This window comes from Neofelis nebulosa, chromosome 1 (genome assembly GCF_028018385.1).
Source record: "Neofelis nebulosa isolate mNeoNeb1 chromosome 1, mNeoNeb1.pri, whole genome shotgun sequence".
Lineage (NCBI taxonomy): Eukaryota > Metazoa > Chordata > Mammalia > Carnivora > Felidae > Neofelis > Neofelis nebulosa.
In genome coordinates, this window is record NC_080782.1 from 47,137,211 (window position 1) to 47,156,587 (window position 19,377).

The 19,377-nt window shown below is 48.9% G+C and overlaps 1 protein-coding gene and 1 long non-coding RNA gene across 5 annotated transcripts in view; one reads left to right on the plus strand and one right to left on the minus strand.

Moving 5' to 3' along the window:
- The window catches only part of LOC131506954 (uncharacterized), a 72,294-nt gene extending 59,623 nt beyond the window's left edge, over nt 1-12,671 (minus strand). The window contains exons 1-2 of one of the 2 annotated variants that reach the window (XR_009259243.1): nt 12,582-12,671; nt 6,057-6,252 (exon numbers count right to left, since the gene is read on the minus strand). This is a non-coding gene — a long non-coding RNA (uncharacterized LOC131506954). Of the gene's footprint in view, nt 1-6,056; nt 6,253-8,070; nt 9,578-12,581 lie in introns of those variants that run through there. The other variant, XR_009259242.1, reaches the window with a different exon arrangement.
- Nucleotides 9,879-19,377, plus strand: part of LARP1 (La ribonucleoprotein 1, translational regulator) — a 56,299-nt gene continuing 46,800 nt past the window's right edge. For all 3 annotated transcript variants that reach the window (XM_058721067.1, XM_058721075.1, XM_058721085.1), the window contains exon 1: nt 9,879-10,744. In XM_058721067.1, the coding sequence (XP_058577050.1) occupies nt 10,303-10,744 (442 nt within the window). In that variant the 5' untranslated portion in view covers nt 9,879-10,302. The remainder of the gene's footprint in view (nt 10,745-19,377) is intronic.

A 19,377-nucleotide genomic window follows, 5' to 3' on the forward strand; every position in this document is an offset into this window, starting at 1 on the left:
GAAGGTCCCTTCTAACCAGAGATTATAGGATTTGATGAAAACTCCCAAAGATTGCAGTCTTTCACATCAGGACAGTGACAAGGCCTCTCGGCCCTTGGGCTTCCAGACTGACCAGCCTCTCCCAGGTGGCTATGCATAGATCATTCTGAAAATCTGACAGCATGGTTCCCAGCCCAGGGACTGAGGAGGAGGGACAGCAGAACACGAAATGACAGGGTGTCTGCTGCCCGATTAAACCAGTGTGCTGTGTGCAGGGCCACGGTGCTGCAACATACTAGGCTCACTCCTGGGCCTGAGGCCCAGATATTAGTCACAGACCCGTAGTCAGAGCTCTAAAGGCTCCCAGCAGCACCCCGTTCAAGCACTGCTTTTCACATGTGGGGAGACGGAGGCCCAGAGAAGGGAAGCACCTTGCTAGAGGCCACACAGCATTCGTTCAACCAAAAAGTGCCTACTGTGCGAAGCACTGTACTCGGGACTAGGAATTAAGGGTGAAAACACAGCCACAAGCTTCAGTTCTGTGGAGTTCAGACATTAGTGAAGGAAATGGGGAAAAGGAGGTAAACACATAAAATCAGAGATTGTGATCTGTGCTATGGAGAACATGGAGTGCTTCAGCCAAGTTGATCGAGGAAGGTCTCTCTGAGAAGGGGCCCTCTAAAGCTGGGGCTTGAAGGATGAGAAGAGTATGGTGTTCGAGTGTGTGCATGTGCTGGGGGGGGGGGGCGGGGGGAGCATGTGTTCCGGGCAGTGGGAACTCTTTGCCCTAGAGCCCCCGGCTGGAAGGAGCTCTATGTGTTTAAGAAGCTGGCACATGGCAGGCAGGAGGAGAGGAGCAGAGAGGGGGGAGTAGGGGGTGGGCAGAGTCTGGAGCACACAGGGTCTTGTGGGCTGAGGTGACAGGTCTGGAGTTTATTCTTGTTGCAATACAAAGTCGCTGGAGGGTCTTTTGCAGGAGAGTGGCAGGCATGCCTTAACATTTCCTGCTTTTCTTGTTTGGAGGGCCCCCTGGGAGCCCCATCACCCTGGAGGCTGGCAGAAAATGCATCAGGCAGTGCTACTCACACAAAATGAGCCTGGCTCTCCCTTGTCTTTATCTAGGGATCATCTCTACGCACTTTACCCACATTAAGTAATTAGACCACTCACATTATTTGAGGTTCCCCCTTCCTACCATGTGTCACAAATCTAGAAACTCAAGTGCTGTGTGACCCTGTGGGAATTGGCAAACCTCTCTGATCCAGTGACTGTCACTGGGACAGGCAGTCAGGAGGCTTCATCAGCTTGCCACAGCCTTTTCCCACCTCATTCCTGTGACCAGCACTCATCCTCTTTGTCATAGAGGTATGAAACATTAGAAATTGCTATCAAGACTGCTAGGATGGGAAGAAACTTCCAGGAACTACAGACTTTTTTTTTTTTTAATGGGAAAACTAAAATCCAGAGAAGAAAAGGGACTTATCTAGGTTCCATAAGAAATAGCAGCAGGTCCAGACCTCTTCCTACATCCCTTTGTCTGAAACCACCCCAGCAGAAAGGGAGTCAGTGTTTCTCAAAAGGGGTTCTCAGATTTGCTCTGTGTCACATGAGTTTGGGGAATGTTCTCCTTCTGAGAGATTTACCATGAATGCTAGAGGCCCCAAGACACCCCAGAGCAAAACATTTATTTAACGTTGCTTAAGTAAGCCCAATGTTTTCCCAAATAGTTTGATGGCAGATTCCATCTTGGTGGATTATCTATTCACATTCTCGGGAATTTCCCTTGGGAACTGCCACCCGGAACAAAAAAAAGCCCCTGTCTACAGACCCTGCTGTTATCATTATTATTCTTGCTATCATTATCACCGAGGGCAGGGGCCATCCTTCATACTCCATTCAGCTCATGTGATCACACCTCCCTCCAGGTGTCCTGCATGGTGTTGAGTACTCAGGGGTGATGACACAGATCAATTACTCAAAAACAGTGACAATGCGTATTGACTCTGGACCTCCTGAGTCGCATTGCCTCATCTGAGATAAGGGGCAGCTTATTTCTTTTCTCTTCTTGACCAAGGGAAAGGCCTGTGGAAGCCTTGGCAGGGAAACTCATAAACATCCCTGAAGGTCACCAAATGCTAAAGCAATCTGCCACCCCCCCCCCCCTTTATACTGGACAAAGCCCATTCCTTAATTTTAAGTTTTAACTCAAGTACAGACACCTCCAGGAAGGCTTCCCTGACTACTTCGTCCCTGTCCCTCTGGCCTGTGCTCCTCTCTGCCTCCCCTTTAGTTTCCAGAACTTGTCTATACCATGTGTTTAGTGACTGGCATTGTATCAGCCTGTGCAGGGATCTAAATAAGGGTAGTCGGCTGGTTGGCTGGGAGTCACAAACACCAGAGGAGGGGTTGGGCCTGAGGCTCACTAGCGTGTGCTGGGCCCATCTAATCACAGTTAAATTCAATTAAAAAAAGAATACTGTGTGGGCCAAACAAAACATGCCTGTGGACTGAAATTGGCCAGAAGGCTGACAGCTTACAACAGCTAGAATATTATCTGGAGAAGGAAGGCATTGCGTTTGGAATCTAGAGAAGTCCTGAAGCCGCCATCAATTAGCATCAGGACTCTGGATAAACACCTCATCTTTCTGAGGATTGGTTTCCTCATCTATAGATTAGACACTTGCTCTGATTTTTTTATGGGATTTTTGAGAATGATTCTCTTGATTCTATGCTACTATAATAATAGAGAACATTTGTTCAGTATGTACTATTTGTGAGGTACTGTTCTAAGCACTTTGCATGTGTTAACTCACTTAATCCTCACAATAACCCTAAAGGGAGGTGCTTTTTTCATCTCCAATTTACAGATGAGAAAACTGACACAGAGAGAGGTGAAGGAGGAACTTGCCTGAGGTTACAGGGCTGAAAGGTGGCAGAGCTGGGACTATAAAACTCTTTCACAGATGTTGGTTTATTTAACGTTCTCAAAAGCATAGTGAATTTTATCAGCTAACTATTTTCCTTTCACCATTTTATAGATGGGAACAATAAAGCTCAGAGAAGTGAAGTGACTTGCCTAACATCACACAGCTAGAAAGTAGACAAACCTAAACCTGGACCTAATTCTTTTGACCTCAAACCCTTTACCTTTTTTCCCCTGTGCTATAGGCAAAGGACAGGCAAGTGGTGTGTGAACAGAACACTGTGCTGGTGTAGGGAATTTTGTTCCCTGGGGCAGAGACCATGTCTTGCCCTTTATTGTTTCCACTCTAGTCCCTAAGTCAGGGCCCTTCTCTTCTGGGAGCTCAGTACTTGTGACTAATTATGGTCATGTTGCCAGGAAAATTGCTGTCTGCCTTTGTTTTGGCTGCTAATTTCTACCTGCCTCCGTGAACTGAGATGTTTCCAGTCACTGGAATGATTGAACATGGTTACCTGAGTTTGTCTGACTGGTGTGGTGGGAGGTTTGCATTTCCAATGTGTGCTGTATCTCCTGTGGGATGGTGGAGGGGTCTGGAATGAGAGGGTGTGACCTGGGTTCTCATCCTGATTCTGCTGTCCTGGGATCCTAGAGCATTTATCTGAACTTCTGTGAGGCTCAGTTCTTCAGCGGCCAATTGGAGACAATCACATCTGTCTTGTCTCCATGAAAGCCCTTTGGGAAATGCAGTGTGGCACAAACAGAAGATGGGCAGATGTGAGCAAACCATAGGTGCTCAATAGATGACACAACTAACTGTGTGAAAGGCATTTGCAAATGATGTGGGGACAGTGCTCATAATACAGTGTTAAGGCAGGGAAGCAAGAAATAAAACTGCTGAATTTGCAGTACTGCCTCAATTAGATAAAATATACATAGAGAAAAGACCAGAAGAAAATACACCAACACGTTGCCAGTGAGTGTCTCTGGGTTGTGGGCTTATATGCGCGTTTTGCTTTGTTAGACTTAAAATACTTTGTTTGCTAAAGTTAGCACATTTTATTTTCACATTATATTTTATCATTTCAAAGTATATATATAATTTATATAATTATACTAAACATTTATTATCTACATTATATATTAAGTATACATGAAAGTTAGCACTTGGCCCTTGACAGTATCATTCTAGTTACTGAAACACTGATGTGATCAGGAGCGATCCTGCACTCATTCATTCATTCATTCATTTGTCCAGAAAATACACTGAGGGCCTGCTGTGAAGGCACCACTGATGACTACAATAAGAAACACTAAGAACAATGGGATGCAATCCCTGCCTTCAAGAAACATAATCTAGATGGAAGATAAGACATACTTATAAGTAACCATAATTGAGGGCAGAAAGGAAATAAACAATACTATATGCTTTAGGGAAATTGCCACTAGGAGTTAAGACTGGGGAGAAATCAGGGTGCCTGGGTGGCTCAGTCAGTTGAGTGTCCAACTTCAGCTCAGGTCATGATCTCGTCGTTCGTGAGTCTGAGCCCTGCGTCGGGCTCTGTGCTGACAGCTCAGAGCCTGGGGCCTGCTTCTGATGCTGTGTCTCAGTCTTTCTCTGTCCCTCCCTTGCTCATGTGGTCTCTCTTTCTCTCAAAATTAAATAAACATTAAAAATTAAAAAAAGAGTGGGGAGAAATCTATTCTAGTTCTGGAAATTAAATAAGATTTTGTGAAAAAGTTGGCATTTTGTGTTGAGCCTTGAAGGATAAGTAGAATTCTGGACAAATGGAAATGGAATGGCATTACTGGCAATAATAAAAGTAATGAAAGGTAATACTTACTTACTACATACTATGTGCAAGCATTGTCCTATTAAATTATACACATTATCTCCTTTAAAAATCACCAGAGCTCTATGAGATAAGTAGTATTATCATCTCCAATGTACAGATGGGGAAACTGAGGCTTAGAGAGAAGTTAAATATTTGTTCAAAGTCAGCAGACAGTCAAGCTGGGATTCACACTCAGGACTTCACTATGATCAGGAATGTCACAGTAAAAGAATTTACATGAATTGAGGCAGGAAAGCATGGGGGCCACAGCGTGTAAGACCAGGAGCTTCCCAAAAGCAGGGAATTTGTGTATCTTGCTCACTTCTCTATGTCCAGGGCCTAGGCAGTACCTGGCACATTGTAGATGCTTAATAAATATTTGTGGAAGGAAAGAAACAGTGAGTGGTCTACTGCTGCTGGGGTATTGGGTGTGGTAGAGGCAGCAGGACAGGGAGGGGCGCGAATGGGAGTTGTTAAGCAGAGGCAGGGCTCGGTTCATGAAAGAGTCCAGAGAACTGGCTCAGGCAGTGTGGTAGGCTGCATCGAATCGGGAGGCGGGGGACAATCAGTGGACAAGCTCATCATGAGACCATCTGAGGAGTGTAGGCATGCCAGGGAGGGGCGTGGGGCTGGGGGAAGGGGGAAGAATGGAGGAGAGAGAGGCTGAGGTGAGGCCTGTCTCTACGTCCAAGTGGTGAATGTGTTGGAAGTTAAATTCTCTGTCAGACCTTCTTCATTACAAACCCATGCTCCTTTTTTACTAACCCCCTGGGGAGGCTTGGCTGCCTCTGAGCCTACTTCCTTATCTGTAAAATGGGAATAATCATACTTACACAAATTGTGTTGCTCTGGGGGCTAACGAGGTACTACGGGAACACACAGTACCCCCGCCATCCCACCTCAGTTAACTATTGCCGTTTGCATTTACTTCACAAGAAGAGATCTAGGCTGAGCCTCCTCCCATGAAGTGAAATAAATTTTGTGGCATGTGCCAAAAAACCCAAGAGTTCTCAGAGTTTGGAAAAACACTCCCCAGCTGGCACTGTTCGTATTGGCCAAGGCCCCTCCCTTGCTGACCCCACCCACTCCTCCAGGTCTGCTTAGAGGCCTCCTGCCCAGGAGCCCCTGATATCAGAAGATAAGTTATACAGCCCAAGTTCTTCCAGAAACACAAGGTCCTTTGGAAAATCAAACTGAAAGAGGAGAAAAACCGTACATCTATGTGTATTAAAATTTTTCATCCTAACACAGATAACTCAAGGAACCTCACCACCTTTTACCTATGCTTCCCCCAAAAGAATGAAGTTTCATGGAAACTGTACCTTTCTTCACCTTGATAAGCCAGAGAGGCAGGTATTATGCTTCCCATTTTGTGGAGAGAGAAATGGAAGCCCAGGAAGGCAAAGAGGCTGCCCAAAGTCATTCAGCAAAACCGGAGATGGTCTGCAGCTTATCAATCAGGTCTCTAGGCTATCTGTCCCTCATGTGGCCTCTTCTGTCTTCAGGAAGTTGTCAGCACTGGGAGCAAACAAGCACACAATTAAATACAAATAGGTATTTGGACCCACTTTATAATTTTTATTTATTTATTTAAAAAAAAATTTTTTAACGTTTATTTATTTTTGAGACAGGGAGAGACAGCATGAATGGGGGAGGGTCAAAGAGAGAGGGAGACACAGAATCTGAAACAGGCGGGGCTCAAACTCACGGACCGTGAGATCATGACCTGAGCCGAAGTTGGATGCTTAACTGACTGAGCCACCTAGGCGCCCCCATAATTTTTATTTTTTAAGTTTGATTTTCTCACTGTGTGTCTCTGTGTTTTTAAGCACATGGGGTGTTGAAGCCCTGGGTGCCACACAAGTTAGTTTGGTTCTTGTCACTTTCTGCCTAAAGCAAATCTTGTCTTACCTCCTTTTTGGCCTGAGGTGAACTATTGCTTAATTACTTGCCCCTCTCCCCCCCATTAGAGTTTACTTTTGGGGGAAACAAGATTCCATATCTTTAGGATCTTCCCTAGGCTTATGTATTTGATGGGTTCTCCATAATTACTTGTGAATTTTGCATTGGAAGGAAGAGAGGCAGGCCTTATAGTGTGGTATGGGGGTAAGAATACGGTCTGGGAAGTTACATTGCCTTGAAAAAGGTCACTCTGATATTCAGCTGCTGCCTGTGACTCCAGACACCCACCTAACTTTCTTATTTTCTTTGATGAATTTCAGTCACCTTCGTTTGTGATTGAAGATAACAGCTACCTGGCCTTGGCATGCCTGGCACATAGTAGGGACTCAATAATTATTTGTGGCCAGAATTAACACCTATCTCATTGGGTTATTGTGAGAATTAAGTGAGATAATGAATGTCAAGTATTTCTCATAGAACCTAGCATATAGTTGCTACTCAGTAAAAGTAACTACTAATTTTGGTCATTATTAACATTTAGAACTGAATATAGAATGCCACATTGGGTCAGGAATTTTTAAAAACTTGAATTCAGGGGCATCTAGGTGGCTTGGTCAGTTGAGTGTCCAACTCTTGATTTCGGCTCAGGTCATGGTCCCAGGGTCATGGATCGAGCCCCATAACAGGCTCCACGCTCAGCATGGAACCTGCTTAAGATTCTCTTTCTCCTTCTGCCCCTCTCTTGCTCACACACTCTCTCTAAAATTAAACTAAATTAAATTAAATTAAATTAAATTAAAATAATAAAAACCTGAATTCAAATCCCAATTCCAACATTTTATGTAGAAAAGGCTACTGGACGTAGGATCAAGAAATTCAGGTGTGAGACCTGGTTCTGCCATGAACTAGCTGTGTGACCTTGCTTAAATAACTTCACTTCTCTGAATCTCTCTGCCCTCATCTGCAAAACAAGGAAATTGAATAATCGTTAAGATTCCTTTTTCCAGCTCTAACAGCCTTAGTTTCAGATGTAGTTTCTTTATTTTGTCTCTGGCCCCAGGTCTCCTATTTGCAAAATGATGCACTGGTGTTTAGGAGCCCCTTTCTGGGGCAGAGCAGGCCCAGGGCATGCAGATCCCAGTGCCCCTCCAGCCTTCAAACAGCAGGCCTGGTGGTGCTTGTTCAGCTCAGACTGACGGCTGGGTAGTGTGAATGGGATACTTGTGCACACAGTCCTGGTCCCCTCACAAGTTACATGGGGGCGCCTCTACCCTCCACCTCCAACTATAGGCACATAGAAAAGAATGACCAATGACCATAATGTCCCTTATTAACAAGGTTCAGAGAAGGTCTAGTGTGAATAACCTCTTCAGGAAATACCAGTTAAGTATGATAAAAAATAGTGCATTCCAGTGGCAAGGTACAATAATTTACCTTCCGATTAAGGGCATATATAATACAATTATGAAGAATCCTACTCAAATTCATTGAGATTCCTGTGATCATTACCTTCCTTGGTACCTCTCTTGAAGCACCAGCCTCAGACTCTATAATTTACACCGCACTTTGACTAACGTCTCATTTGACCCCTCACAGAAGCTGAGAGGGTAGAAGCAAGTTAGGCATAATTTTACCCCCATTTCACCACCAGGAAAGGGGTGCCCATGGAAGGTTGGAATGCTGACCAATGTGCAGAGGCTGAGTTGCAAGTTATGGAAGAGCTGGAACTAGACGTCAGATTATCCCCCAACAGCATCTCTCCCCAGTAGTCATGGTTACAACCAGCCTCGTCCCCTGGGGCAATTCCAAGAGGCTTTTCAATAAGCCTTTTCCCATATCCAGCAGGTCATGTGTTCTAATCCTTGCCTTGAAGATGGCCAACATTCCAGGCTGTTATGTCTTGAGGTGGTGGGATCACAGCCAGTCAGAACCAGGAATTCTCCAAGTGAAGTGTGGGACCACCAGATGGGTAAGCATCCAAGGAGGTTTGTTAGACTTGCGGGTTTCAAGGTCCCATCCCAGACATATTCCATTCGAAAACATTTGGAATCTGCATTCAAGGTTTTCCCTCATCATCCATACTGAAGTAGCTGATTTAGTTTAACCAACCACTGTAGTAGTTATTGTCTTCATAGAAAGGAAACAAGCATTTAGCACTGTTTATTGTCTTTCTCCACCTCAGAGTGTAAATTCCAGGATAGAGACCTTGTTCGCCTGATTGCCAAACTCCCTTTCCTAGAACCCTTCAGGTTCTCACAGTACGAGGTTAGTAAATATTTATTGAATGTGCATTGAAGTTTGAAATCACTGTCATTTACCATTGGTTCGTTTTACAATAGAGAAACTGAGGTCCACTGAGGAAATGACTGCTGCAGAGTTGGTAAGGGGCAGGGCCAGGGCCAGGATAAAATCTCAGGTATCTGAGTCCCAATCACTTTGGTTCAACTCCGCCCTAAGCAATTCTTTAGAAAAAAAACATTTCCTGCCCATGAATATTCGGTTTCGGGGGCCTGGCCAGGTTGGGGGTTGGTAATTCCGTTCCCACTTCGTAGGCACTCTTGTCCCCATGGGTTAAGGGCCTGCCTTCGGGGCCGGGCGTCGAACCGAACTCCGGGCAGTGTCCTGGCCGTCCGGGGCCGCGGGGAGGAGCCCAGTACGGCCCGGAGAGGTGAGGGCGACTCGCCCAAGGTCACCCGGGCGGGCCCGGAGGGGCCAGGCCCGCGGGGCGCCAGGGAACTGGCGGCGTCGGCGCGTCCTCGAAGTGGATGGGCACCCCTCTCCTTCACTCTGTAAATCCGGGATGACATTAATGGCTCCTTCTCCCGAATTCGGTGCACCCAGCCTAAAGAGCGCGAGCAGGCCGGGTCGGCCGCGTGGCCCGTTCCCATGTGCTCCACCTGCGAACGCTCTGACGTGCTGGCCCTTTAAGACACCTCCCCCTCCTCCCCCACCCACCTCTCCTGCCCCCCTCAATGCCCTCCCTCCCGAATTGCATCAGGCACGTGCTCGCCCCCGTCCGGTCGGAGCACCCCTCACCCCCCAGCCCGGGAGGTGCTCCGAGAAGTCAGAGGCTAGGGGCGGGGTGAGGGGCGGGGCCACGAGGCTGTGCGCGCGCGCTCCCGCCGCCTTCGCCCGCCCGCCCGTCGCCGAGGGCCGGCCTCGGCGGGCGCGTCCCCGCGGCGCCGTCCCCTCCCCTCGCCCGCCGCGTCGCGAGGCGCGCGCCCGCCCGCCGCCTGCCGCGGATCGCGTGGTCGCCTCGGCTCGCCGCGCCTCTCCCCCGTCCGTCCATATTGCTGCAGCCCCCGAGCCGGGAAGCCCGGGCCGCCCCGGCGGCGGGGGGGAGGGAGGGACGGGACGAGAAGCCTGCCGGGCTCGGGGTGGGGGCGCCCTGCGAGGAACGGGCGGGGGGGGACGCGCGCCGAGGAGGCCTGGACCGCAGAGTGGGGGGCCTTCCTCCCCCCCCCGCCCCGCCAGTGGGCCTCGGATCTACGGCGGCTGCATCCGACCGCGAGGGGGGCCGCGCCTAGCGTGAACCCCGACCCTTCTCCGCAGGGACTGGGGCCCAGCGCCCCGGAGGAAGGCGTCGCGGGTGCCCTGAAAGCCAAGTTCGAGGCGGGGGAGGCAGCCTCGGGCGCGCCCGGCTTCTCCGGGGGGGCGGGCGCGCAGATGGCCACTCAGGTGGAGCCGCTGCTGCCGGGGGGCGCCCCGCTCTTGCAGGCCGAAGAGCACGGGGGTCTAGTGAGGAAGAAGCCGCCGCCGCCGCCGCCCGAGGGCAAGGGCGAACCCGGGGCGAACGACGTCGGCGGGGGGGAGCCGGACGGCGGCGCCCGGAGATCTCGGCCGCCCTGCGCCAAGCCACACAAGGAGGGCACCGGGCAGCTGGAGCGCGAGAGCCCGCGGCCGCCGCAGCCACCCGGCGCCGAGGGCCTGGCCGTCAGCGACGGGGAGGAGGGCGGCGGCGGCGAGCCGGGAGCTGGCGGAGGAGCGGTCGGAGCCGCGGGCGCCGGGCGCCGTGACTTCGTGGAGGCCCCTCCGCCCAAGGTGAACCCGTGGACTAAGAACGCGCTGCCGCCGGTCCTGGCCACGGTGAACGGACAGTCCCCTCCAGGTGGGTCTCCCTGTTTGCTATCCTGGGTCCAGGGACCTCTTCCGGGGACTTGGGCGTCCCCTCCCCCAGCGGCCTTCAGGGCCCGGGGGTCCGCCACTGGTAGTGGTGACTCGGGATTTTTTTTTTAATTGCCTCTTGGGTCGCCGTGCCCTCCTTCCCGACATACTCGGGAAGCTGCCCCTGCCGGAGGGCCCAGCCCTCGGGAGCCCGCGGCCACCGCCTGGGCCTCAGCGGTTAGTGGGCAACGGCATGGTCCGGGCCTACCTCGCCAGGAGAGGGTGGGCGCTGGTTTCGGTGAAAAGGGCCCACCTACCCCCCTCCCTCCGCGTGTTGGGTGTCGAGGACGGTTTCTAGCCTAACCCCTTCTTGGGAAGCCCCTTTTCCCACCCCGCCCCATGCTCCCCGTTTTGGTAGCGTTGCGATCGTCCCCATGTTGTAAATGTTTAATGAGCATATGTCATGGGCAGCGAAGCGCCGGGTGATGAGTTGATACCGACCACACGGATTCGGGATTTAAAAGTTAACAAGTTTTGTTCTCTGGTAGACGATTATAGGCGGTAGAATCGCCATTGGTGACGGGTTGAGGGGTCGGTTACGGGGAGAATGATGAGAAGAGGAAACCCAACGTGTCATTGAATTCGGTGGTTTCCCTTCCCGATCCCGGGGACCTTCCGCCTCGAGAGGGAGCCGGATGGCGAGTGTGCGGGGATCCAGTTAGGGGCTGGCGGAAAATGTGAGGCGAGGAAAGGGGCATGCGGCGACACGAGGGGCGTGTGGCGACGGGGGAGGGAGTGGCCGGGCTGGGCGGGCGGGTGACAGTTGGGCGCCATGCGCCGCGCCGCCGGCCCGCGGACTGCTCGCGGCCGCTGGGCCTGTGCATTCGGCGCCCGCCGCCGCGCTGGGGGTGGAAGGCGGGTGCGGGCTGGCGGCGCGGCGCGGCACGGCCCGGACTGTGCGTGTGCGCGAGTGTGAGTGCGCGGCCCCCCTTCCCGGCATTCCTCCGCAGCCGGGACAACGTGGTGCCTCCCTGCGCGGGGAGCGGCATGTGACTGCCGGCCGGCGCTCCCCGCGCCCTCCCTCTCCCCGCTCGGATTTTCGGTCCTAAGGACCCGGCCCCTTGGGAGATCCCGGCGGAGCCGTGTCAGCGTGGGGAAGGGGGGGCGGGGAGGCGGTGCAGAATTTGGAGGCTCGTCTGGGCCTCCCTTTGCCGAGACTCATCGTCGGCTTGGGTGGGGGGCGCGCCCTACCGCCTCCCTTTGCCGGCGCATAGAGAGGCACAGCGAATCTGTTTTGGGTCCTGTTGAAATGGACCAGTGTCCAAACCCGCTTGTAGTATAATGACGGCCTGTGGCCGTAGCGTTACTGCTTTTTCAGTGTTCCTCTTCTGTAGTCGCTGGTTGAAGCTGACTGGTTTAAACCATCAAAATGGGGAAAGTTGAAGAAGGAGATTAATGCCTTCACATTCAAGGGATTAGAATCACCCTTAGTCCTAGGGAAACCAGAACAGCCAATTCTGAAAATGTCATGTTGCAATTTTATTTCTTTTAAGGTTGCTTCATTTGGGGGAGGGGACATTTGAGGTTTACTAATAGTACCTCAAACTGTGTTCTCTTCCTTCTGCCCTCTCCCCTTCCCCCCTTTCCCTTCCAGAACCCTCTTATGCAAAGGGCAGTGCTGAAACCTCCCATTTTCTTGCATATCCCTCCCGATCCACCCACAGTGGGAGGGAAGGCAACTTTTAAGACAGTCTTTGGTCCTTCCCCCCTCTTTAAACTCAAAGGGGTATAATCATCCCCAGGAGAGAGCACTCTTCAGAAGTTTAAATGGGGCTACTCACCCTGGCTGCTGCTGCTTAGCTAATGGTGAACCTGCCTTGTGGGTTTTAAATCAGCCATGACATCAGGTGGTATTGGGTGCCTGAGCTGGCATTTTGTGCAAGTGCAGGGGCCCTTGATAGGGTGCGTCACTGGAGTTATTGATCGTGGGAAGAAGACAGCTTGGCTGGCATCTTGCCTTTCCTTGGAGTGGAGAAGCCAACTTGCTTTAAGTGCCCAAAGCAAAATTCTGAGTCTGGGAGTTTTGTTCTGTTCTTGTTTTTCTGGAATCATAAGGCAAGAAAGTGTTTTGTCTACTCATCCGTTTTTGAACCTTTAGACTAGTCTTAGACTAACTCTCAATTAATTCAGTAGCTTCTCTGTTGTTAGGGCTTGGGTGCTTTTTGAGGGAGAATTTTGTGATTAAATTGTCTGATAAGGTTAGATGGTGGCCCTTTCTTTGGAGTCCACATGGATTGCTAAGGCTATTTTTTCAGCCCTGATTTTATTTGCAGCTTGGACAGGTTTAAGTGTGACACCAATGCACAGTGTGGTCTTGGGAAATTGTGTGTTCTGTGATGCATATGTTTTTGGGAGTCTACAGAAATGAGTGCCTCATAAGCAAAGCTAAAAGCTTCCAAAGCTTGCTGCAAATGCCTATTTTTAGCCCTCCTTTTGGCTCAGATGCTAGTGTTTTAGTTCTTTAAGGGACACATGCAGTAACTAGTAATAAAAGATGTTTTTCAATATTCCCCCTTTCTTGTGCTGTTTTCTATTCTGGTTTAAGCTTCCACATCTTACATTTGTAGTTTTCAAGTCAGGATTTGCGTTTTGGCTCTTTGTATTTCCTTCCCCTAGAATATTTTGAAGTCGTTTCAAATTTTTTCCTTCTAGCCACAACTCAGTTTTGAGTATGAGAGAAGCAGGATGGGAAATGATACATGCATAGCAAAGGTTCTGGGGTTAAAACTGCATTGGCTCAAATGTCAGCTCTACCACTTGGTAGTTGTGCCTCCTTGGCAAGTTGCTTAGCCATTGTGTGTCTGAGCTCCATTTGTATAAGAGGGATTAAATTATGATTTATTTGCTTCCTGGGGATGTGATCATTCACTGTGGTGGTAGCCCAGTGCCTGGGAGACTGGGAGACTATGGGGCTTTCCAGGACTTTTTCTGGGTCTCCGTTTTTTCCACCTGTAAGATAAGGGCAGTGGACAATGCAGTACTTTCCTTTTCTGGTATTGTGTCACTAGTCTGTGAAATACATGGGACCCATCTCCTTAAAATGGAGTTTTGCTTACCCGCAGACACAAAGGGCATATTATGGATAATCTTAAAGGTTGCTGACCCAAAGAATTGGCTCTTTTTGCTCTGGAATGTGGTATGATGCATGTTTTAAAAATAAATTTTGATTTGTTTATTTGCCTTTCGTTAAAAGCTACCTTTGGGAGAGCGTCCATGTACTCTCAGGGCAGTGGGGAGAGGCTATAACTGAACTAAAAGTTTGCTGTGGCTAATGCATGTGCAGTGGGTTGAGACTTGAACGTGTCATCACCACAAGCTTCTACCCACCCCAGCAGGGGGAATCAGTGGGTTGGTTGTGTGGCACCTTCATCTCCATGTCATAAGAAAATTAAGCAGTGCTGTGGTCTTTTTCTTGACTGTAAAGGAAAGCCTAGGCAGAGTCTCAGCCTTGAGTATTTATGTTCTGGGCATCACTTTTTTGTGTGTGTTCCTTTGAAGTGCAGCTAACTGATGGCACAAAATAAAGACGACTTAACGATCCCAGCTAACCCAGGGCAACCCCAGGGATTCTGTACCCCACTGAGCTGGCCCCAAATAAACCTCTACTCTGTTTCTTTACTTTTCTTCCTAGGTTTAGGCCCTTTCCCAGATCCCTCCTAGTTGCACTAGGGTGGGGCATCTCTGTGGATCTGGAGTATCAGTTTTCAGCATAGCATCAGAGCTCCTCCAGACCTTGGCCTCTTCCTTCCCCACCTTGAGAAGTGGACTGGGAGGAAGCACGAGCTCTCTCTGCCTTGGAATCATACAGTCTGCAATTTTGAGTCCCAGCTTTACCTGTTTTGCTGCAGCTGCTGCTGTTTTTTTTAAATTGAGGTATAATGGACATACTGGTTTCCAGTATGCAGCATCATGATTTGATATTTGTATATGTTGAGCTTTGCCTCTAACTTGCTGTGCAATCTTGGGTGAATTACTCAGACTCTCTGAGCCACTATTTTCTCATTCTCAAAATGAGAATATTGATAATTAACTATTTCAAAGAGTTTTGAGAATTAAGGAAGATAACGTTTATAAAGCCCTTAGTATGATGCCAGGCACAGACCGTCTAATAAGTGTTGCCTATCCAGTAACTGCTATTTAAAACTTTTTATAATAAGTGATGACCATTATTAAGCATGCTTGTTCCACTTCTGATTCTGCTGGTGACCAGCCTTGTGGATACCAGCCACCCCATGCTTTCTCTGCCTCTGTTTCTTCATCTAAAAATGAGGGAATCTGATTAGGTCTAAATGTCTTCACAGTATTTTTAGTATCATAAAAACTTTCTTTCAAGAATTGTTTCGCATGAAAGAAAGAAACCAAAAGAGAGCTTTTTGTATGTGTACGTGTATGTCTGTCATGGTGGTTAAGAACTCCAGTTTTGAATCCAAGTCCTGAGAGGGCTAGACTCTTCTGGCTTCACGAACCTCGGTGGATCACTTGGGGTGCATATCAGACATTGCGGAGCAAGCAGACGTTATGTGCCTTGTAGTACCCTATTAGGAAGCACACAGCACTGCTTATGAAAATCTCCCCCCACCAAAGAACTGAACCCAACCCAATAAAACCGTAGATGTGTAGACATAGAGGAACAGATTGACCACGAGGTAGCAGTTATCTAATTTTTGAACGTGAGCGATTCTACAGGACAACCAACCAATAAATGACATTTTTTAAAAAGGGAACTGTTAACAGGCAAAAAGACTTGAGACATCAGTCAGATGCATTGTGTGGATTCTGATTTGAAACAGTTTCAAGAAGATACTTTGGTGACAACTGAGGAAATCTGATCACTTTAGATGACCATTAGGGAATTACTGGTCAGGGGTGATGAGCTCCATAACTGTTTATATTGTGCACCCTTGGCTAAGAACTGCTAGGTTAGCCTCCATGAATGAGGGTTTAAAGCTGTTTTCCTGCAGTTCAAATTTCTTTCTCTTCTAAAGAAAGCACACAGTTAGGACCCTCTGAAGGGAAGGTAGGGGGTGGGGAGTTGAGTTGTATACTTCTCTGGGCAGTGAGTGCCTGCCTGGGGAAGGAGACCTTTCCCTGGTCAGGCTAGGGTTGGTCTCTGCAGTCTGACCCCTAGACCTCCTGAGGGGTGGAGTCTCTTGGCTGACCCACCCACTGACTACTGTGGGACCTAGGCTAGAGTAAGCATTTTAGAGCTGTTACTCAGCACTCACTCCCTCCCAAAGGGAGGCCGGCAGGGAGAGGAGGAGGAGCAGGCCTGAAACCACAAAAACCTCTTTAAAATGGAGAGCTCGGCAGATGGGAGTGCCCCTGTTTGCAAAATCCAAGACAAGCTCACAAAGTGGGTAATTAGGGTGCTGGGGCCTCAAGAGGGCTTACAGGTGCCTCAGTCTGGGCTCACAAACACCCCTGGCTAGTCCAGAGTTACCTGACAGAGTGGCCAGCAAGGCCTTACCTTGCTGGGGGTTCATGAAAGGAAGTAAGTTTTGACACCTGGCTAATGAAAGCATAGGAAAGAGCCAGGTGAAGGAGCAGAGGGAGAGGTGATTTAAATCTGAACAGGGGCAGAGTCCCTGTGTCTTCTCTCACTTGGTGACCTTAGCTTGCCTAACCTCTGTTTTTCTTACACACAGAATGGGACTAATCTCTGTACTGAGGTTGTTTCGAGGATCAAATTAATAAAAGTATGGGGTAGCCTTGTTCATTAGTTAAAATGTCCCACACAGGTGTAAGCGATTTATGTTCCAGAAGATGGCATTCCAAAGCCAGATACGTGTACAGTGGTTTCAGTGACCTCATCTGAGGAGTTATTCGTGACTTTCCTGAGTATGGATAATCAGGAGGTAGCTTAATTTTCAAGCAACACTATTTGCAGAAGTTACCAGGGCCATTTGGCTGACTTGTGGCAGATAGCCTAGGGTGTCTCCCTGAGGGATTATCTGAGAATTCCAGGGACGTTCTTGACTTGTTACCTTTCTGTTGGCTGTACCTCTGGACTGGCAAAGCTGTAGGTATAGGTGTGAGGAGCGTGGGTCTTTATTGATGAATTTTGTAAAGCCAGCCATCTAAATCTGTCACATGTAGTGAGGGGCTTCTCCATCTCAGTATGAGGTACTGTTAGTAAACCCAGATGAGCCCCTCCATCAGAGGTCCTGTTTATAGGGCACTTTGTAATAACCCTCCGTACTTGTGGTAACCACCTTACCCTCCAGACATGCATTCCAGTAATTCAAGGTAGGCTTTTCTCTTCTGTACTTGAAAATGAAGTTGCAACCCTCTCAGAGGAACTGAAGTCCCCCCATAGCCAGGAACCTTCTGGATGAATGGTCCACCTGGGCTTTGTATGGTTTTTGCTCTCCTTTTCACCAGCTTAGTTAAGCTCCTGGTGATCGCAAGATCGTTCATAGTGATACCATCCATAGTCCCCACTTACTGGGTACCTGACATGTTCTAGCCCATGTCATCTGCCAAACAGGTTATCTTTTTATCCCAGCTTCACAGATGAGGAAAGTGAGATTCAGAAGTTAGTAAGGAACTATCCTCCTAATTGCTAGGATTGAGAGTCTTGGGGTCATCCTTGCCACCTGTTTAATTTACCAGTACATCCTTTTGGCTCCTAGAAACTGGATCCATAGCTAAACACTTCTTACCATCTCTTTTTTTGCGAGCCTGATCCATACGACATTGCTTCTCACCTAGATTGCTGCAGTGGTCTCCTACCTGGTCTCCTGTCACTCTTGCTCAAGATCCTCTCATGGCTTCTCATCGTGGAATAAAATTCCAAGTCCTTTGAGTGTATCCTCTCAGACTCCATTTGATGTGGCTTCCCACACCACCCATCCCCCCCCCCCCCCCCCCCCCCCGCCCAGTGCTCTAACCTTATCTTTTGCCACTTTTCCCTTCCAATAGCATTGCACCTTGCTTTTCCTAGAGTAGGTTGTGTACGCTCTGCTTTAGGGCTTTAGTTCTGGAATGCTCTTTCCTCAGCCACATGGCTCCCACCGTCACTCTTTTCAGGTTCCTGTTCAAGTAACACTGTGATGGAGAGGCCTTCCCAGACCACCCTGTATAAAACAGCAGGCCTCCATCCCGTACTCTGTATCCCCATCCTTCCTACCCTGCTTCGTTTTTCTTTTTAAACCCTTAATCACCATTGAGTTAGGGACTTGGATATTTGGCTACTGCTTATCCCTGTGTCTACAACATGCCTGGCACATAGTAGGCAGCTCAGGGAACATTTAATTAGTGAATGAATGGATGAATCTCTTACTTTGACAGCCTCACAGCACATTTTGAGTTTGGCAGAGAAGATGCCGTGGTGAATAACAAATCTGTGCTGGGAGAGAAGCACATGCACTCACAATCCAGTATGGAAGGTGCTGTGTAAGAAGGTGGTGAGATTCTCTGGGAGTGTAGCAGGGGCACCCAAGTCAATCAAGGTCAGAGAATTCTTTCTGGAGGAAGCAGTGGCTAAATCCCTTGAAATGGGAAGGATAGATAGGAGTTATTTGAGAAAAAGACTAGAAAGAAAGCTCATTCCTGGTGGAGCAAAGGCCCTGGGGTTCAGGGAATTGAGTAAATTCCCTGTGGCTGTACTGTAGATGATTTAGATAAATTGTGATTTTAACTGGAAGGCAGTGGAAAGCCATTAAATTTTTATTTTATTTTTTATAGGAACCAGAGAACAGTTTATTTTTATTTTTTTACTGTTTGTTTATTTTTAAGAGAGCATGCACAAGCAGGGGAGGGGCAGAGAGAGACAGAGACACAGAATCCCAAGCAGGCTCCAGGCTCTGAGCTGTCGGCACAGAGCCTGACATGGGACTCGAACACAGCTGTGAGATCATGACCTGAGACAAAGTCTGATGCTCAACCGACTGAGCCACCCAAGCGCCCTGGAAAGTCATCAAAGATTTTAAATGAGAGAGTGGCATGGTCAGATTTTTTTTTGAAAGATTACTCTGGCCACATGAGAACCTCTTAAGAATAGATGGTTTGGGGTTTCCTGCCTGATCCTTTGGGGCAAGGTTCCCAGATTACAAAAGGGAGCAGATTCCCAAGTTGTTCCTTAACTGTTGGGCAATTATCAGCTGTCATCCTTTAGGCGTAGGGAGCAAGCAGCTCCAGTTTATGGGATTTCTCTGACCTTTCAGAAGGATGCACTACTGGAATGCATCTCAGTTGTCGGAAGAAGCACAGTTTCTGATGTACTGGCCTAAACTGAGCTCATGCTTGAGCTTAGAGCCACCAGCCCGCTTGACACTGATGCAGCAGGAGAAGCAGAAAGAGGAGGAAGCGCCGGAAGTAGTGGCAGGGGACAGGCTTGCAGGTGGCGTGGCAACTCCCATCTCCACCAGGGGAGGCGCCCGTGCTGCAGGACTTCCTAGGCTTAGGCCGCCTGCTGTCAGCCGCTCTGCAGGCTTTTCCACAGATAGCCACATGCACGAAGTTTCTTTCCTTTAGAGGCACCTCCCTTCAGCTTAATTCAGCTGTTTTTAGACTTGTGCTGGGAGTAGTGGGTCTGCATTTGCCCACAGATAGGCTGCTGTAGTGAGTCCCTGAGGA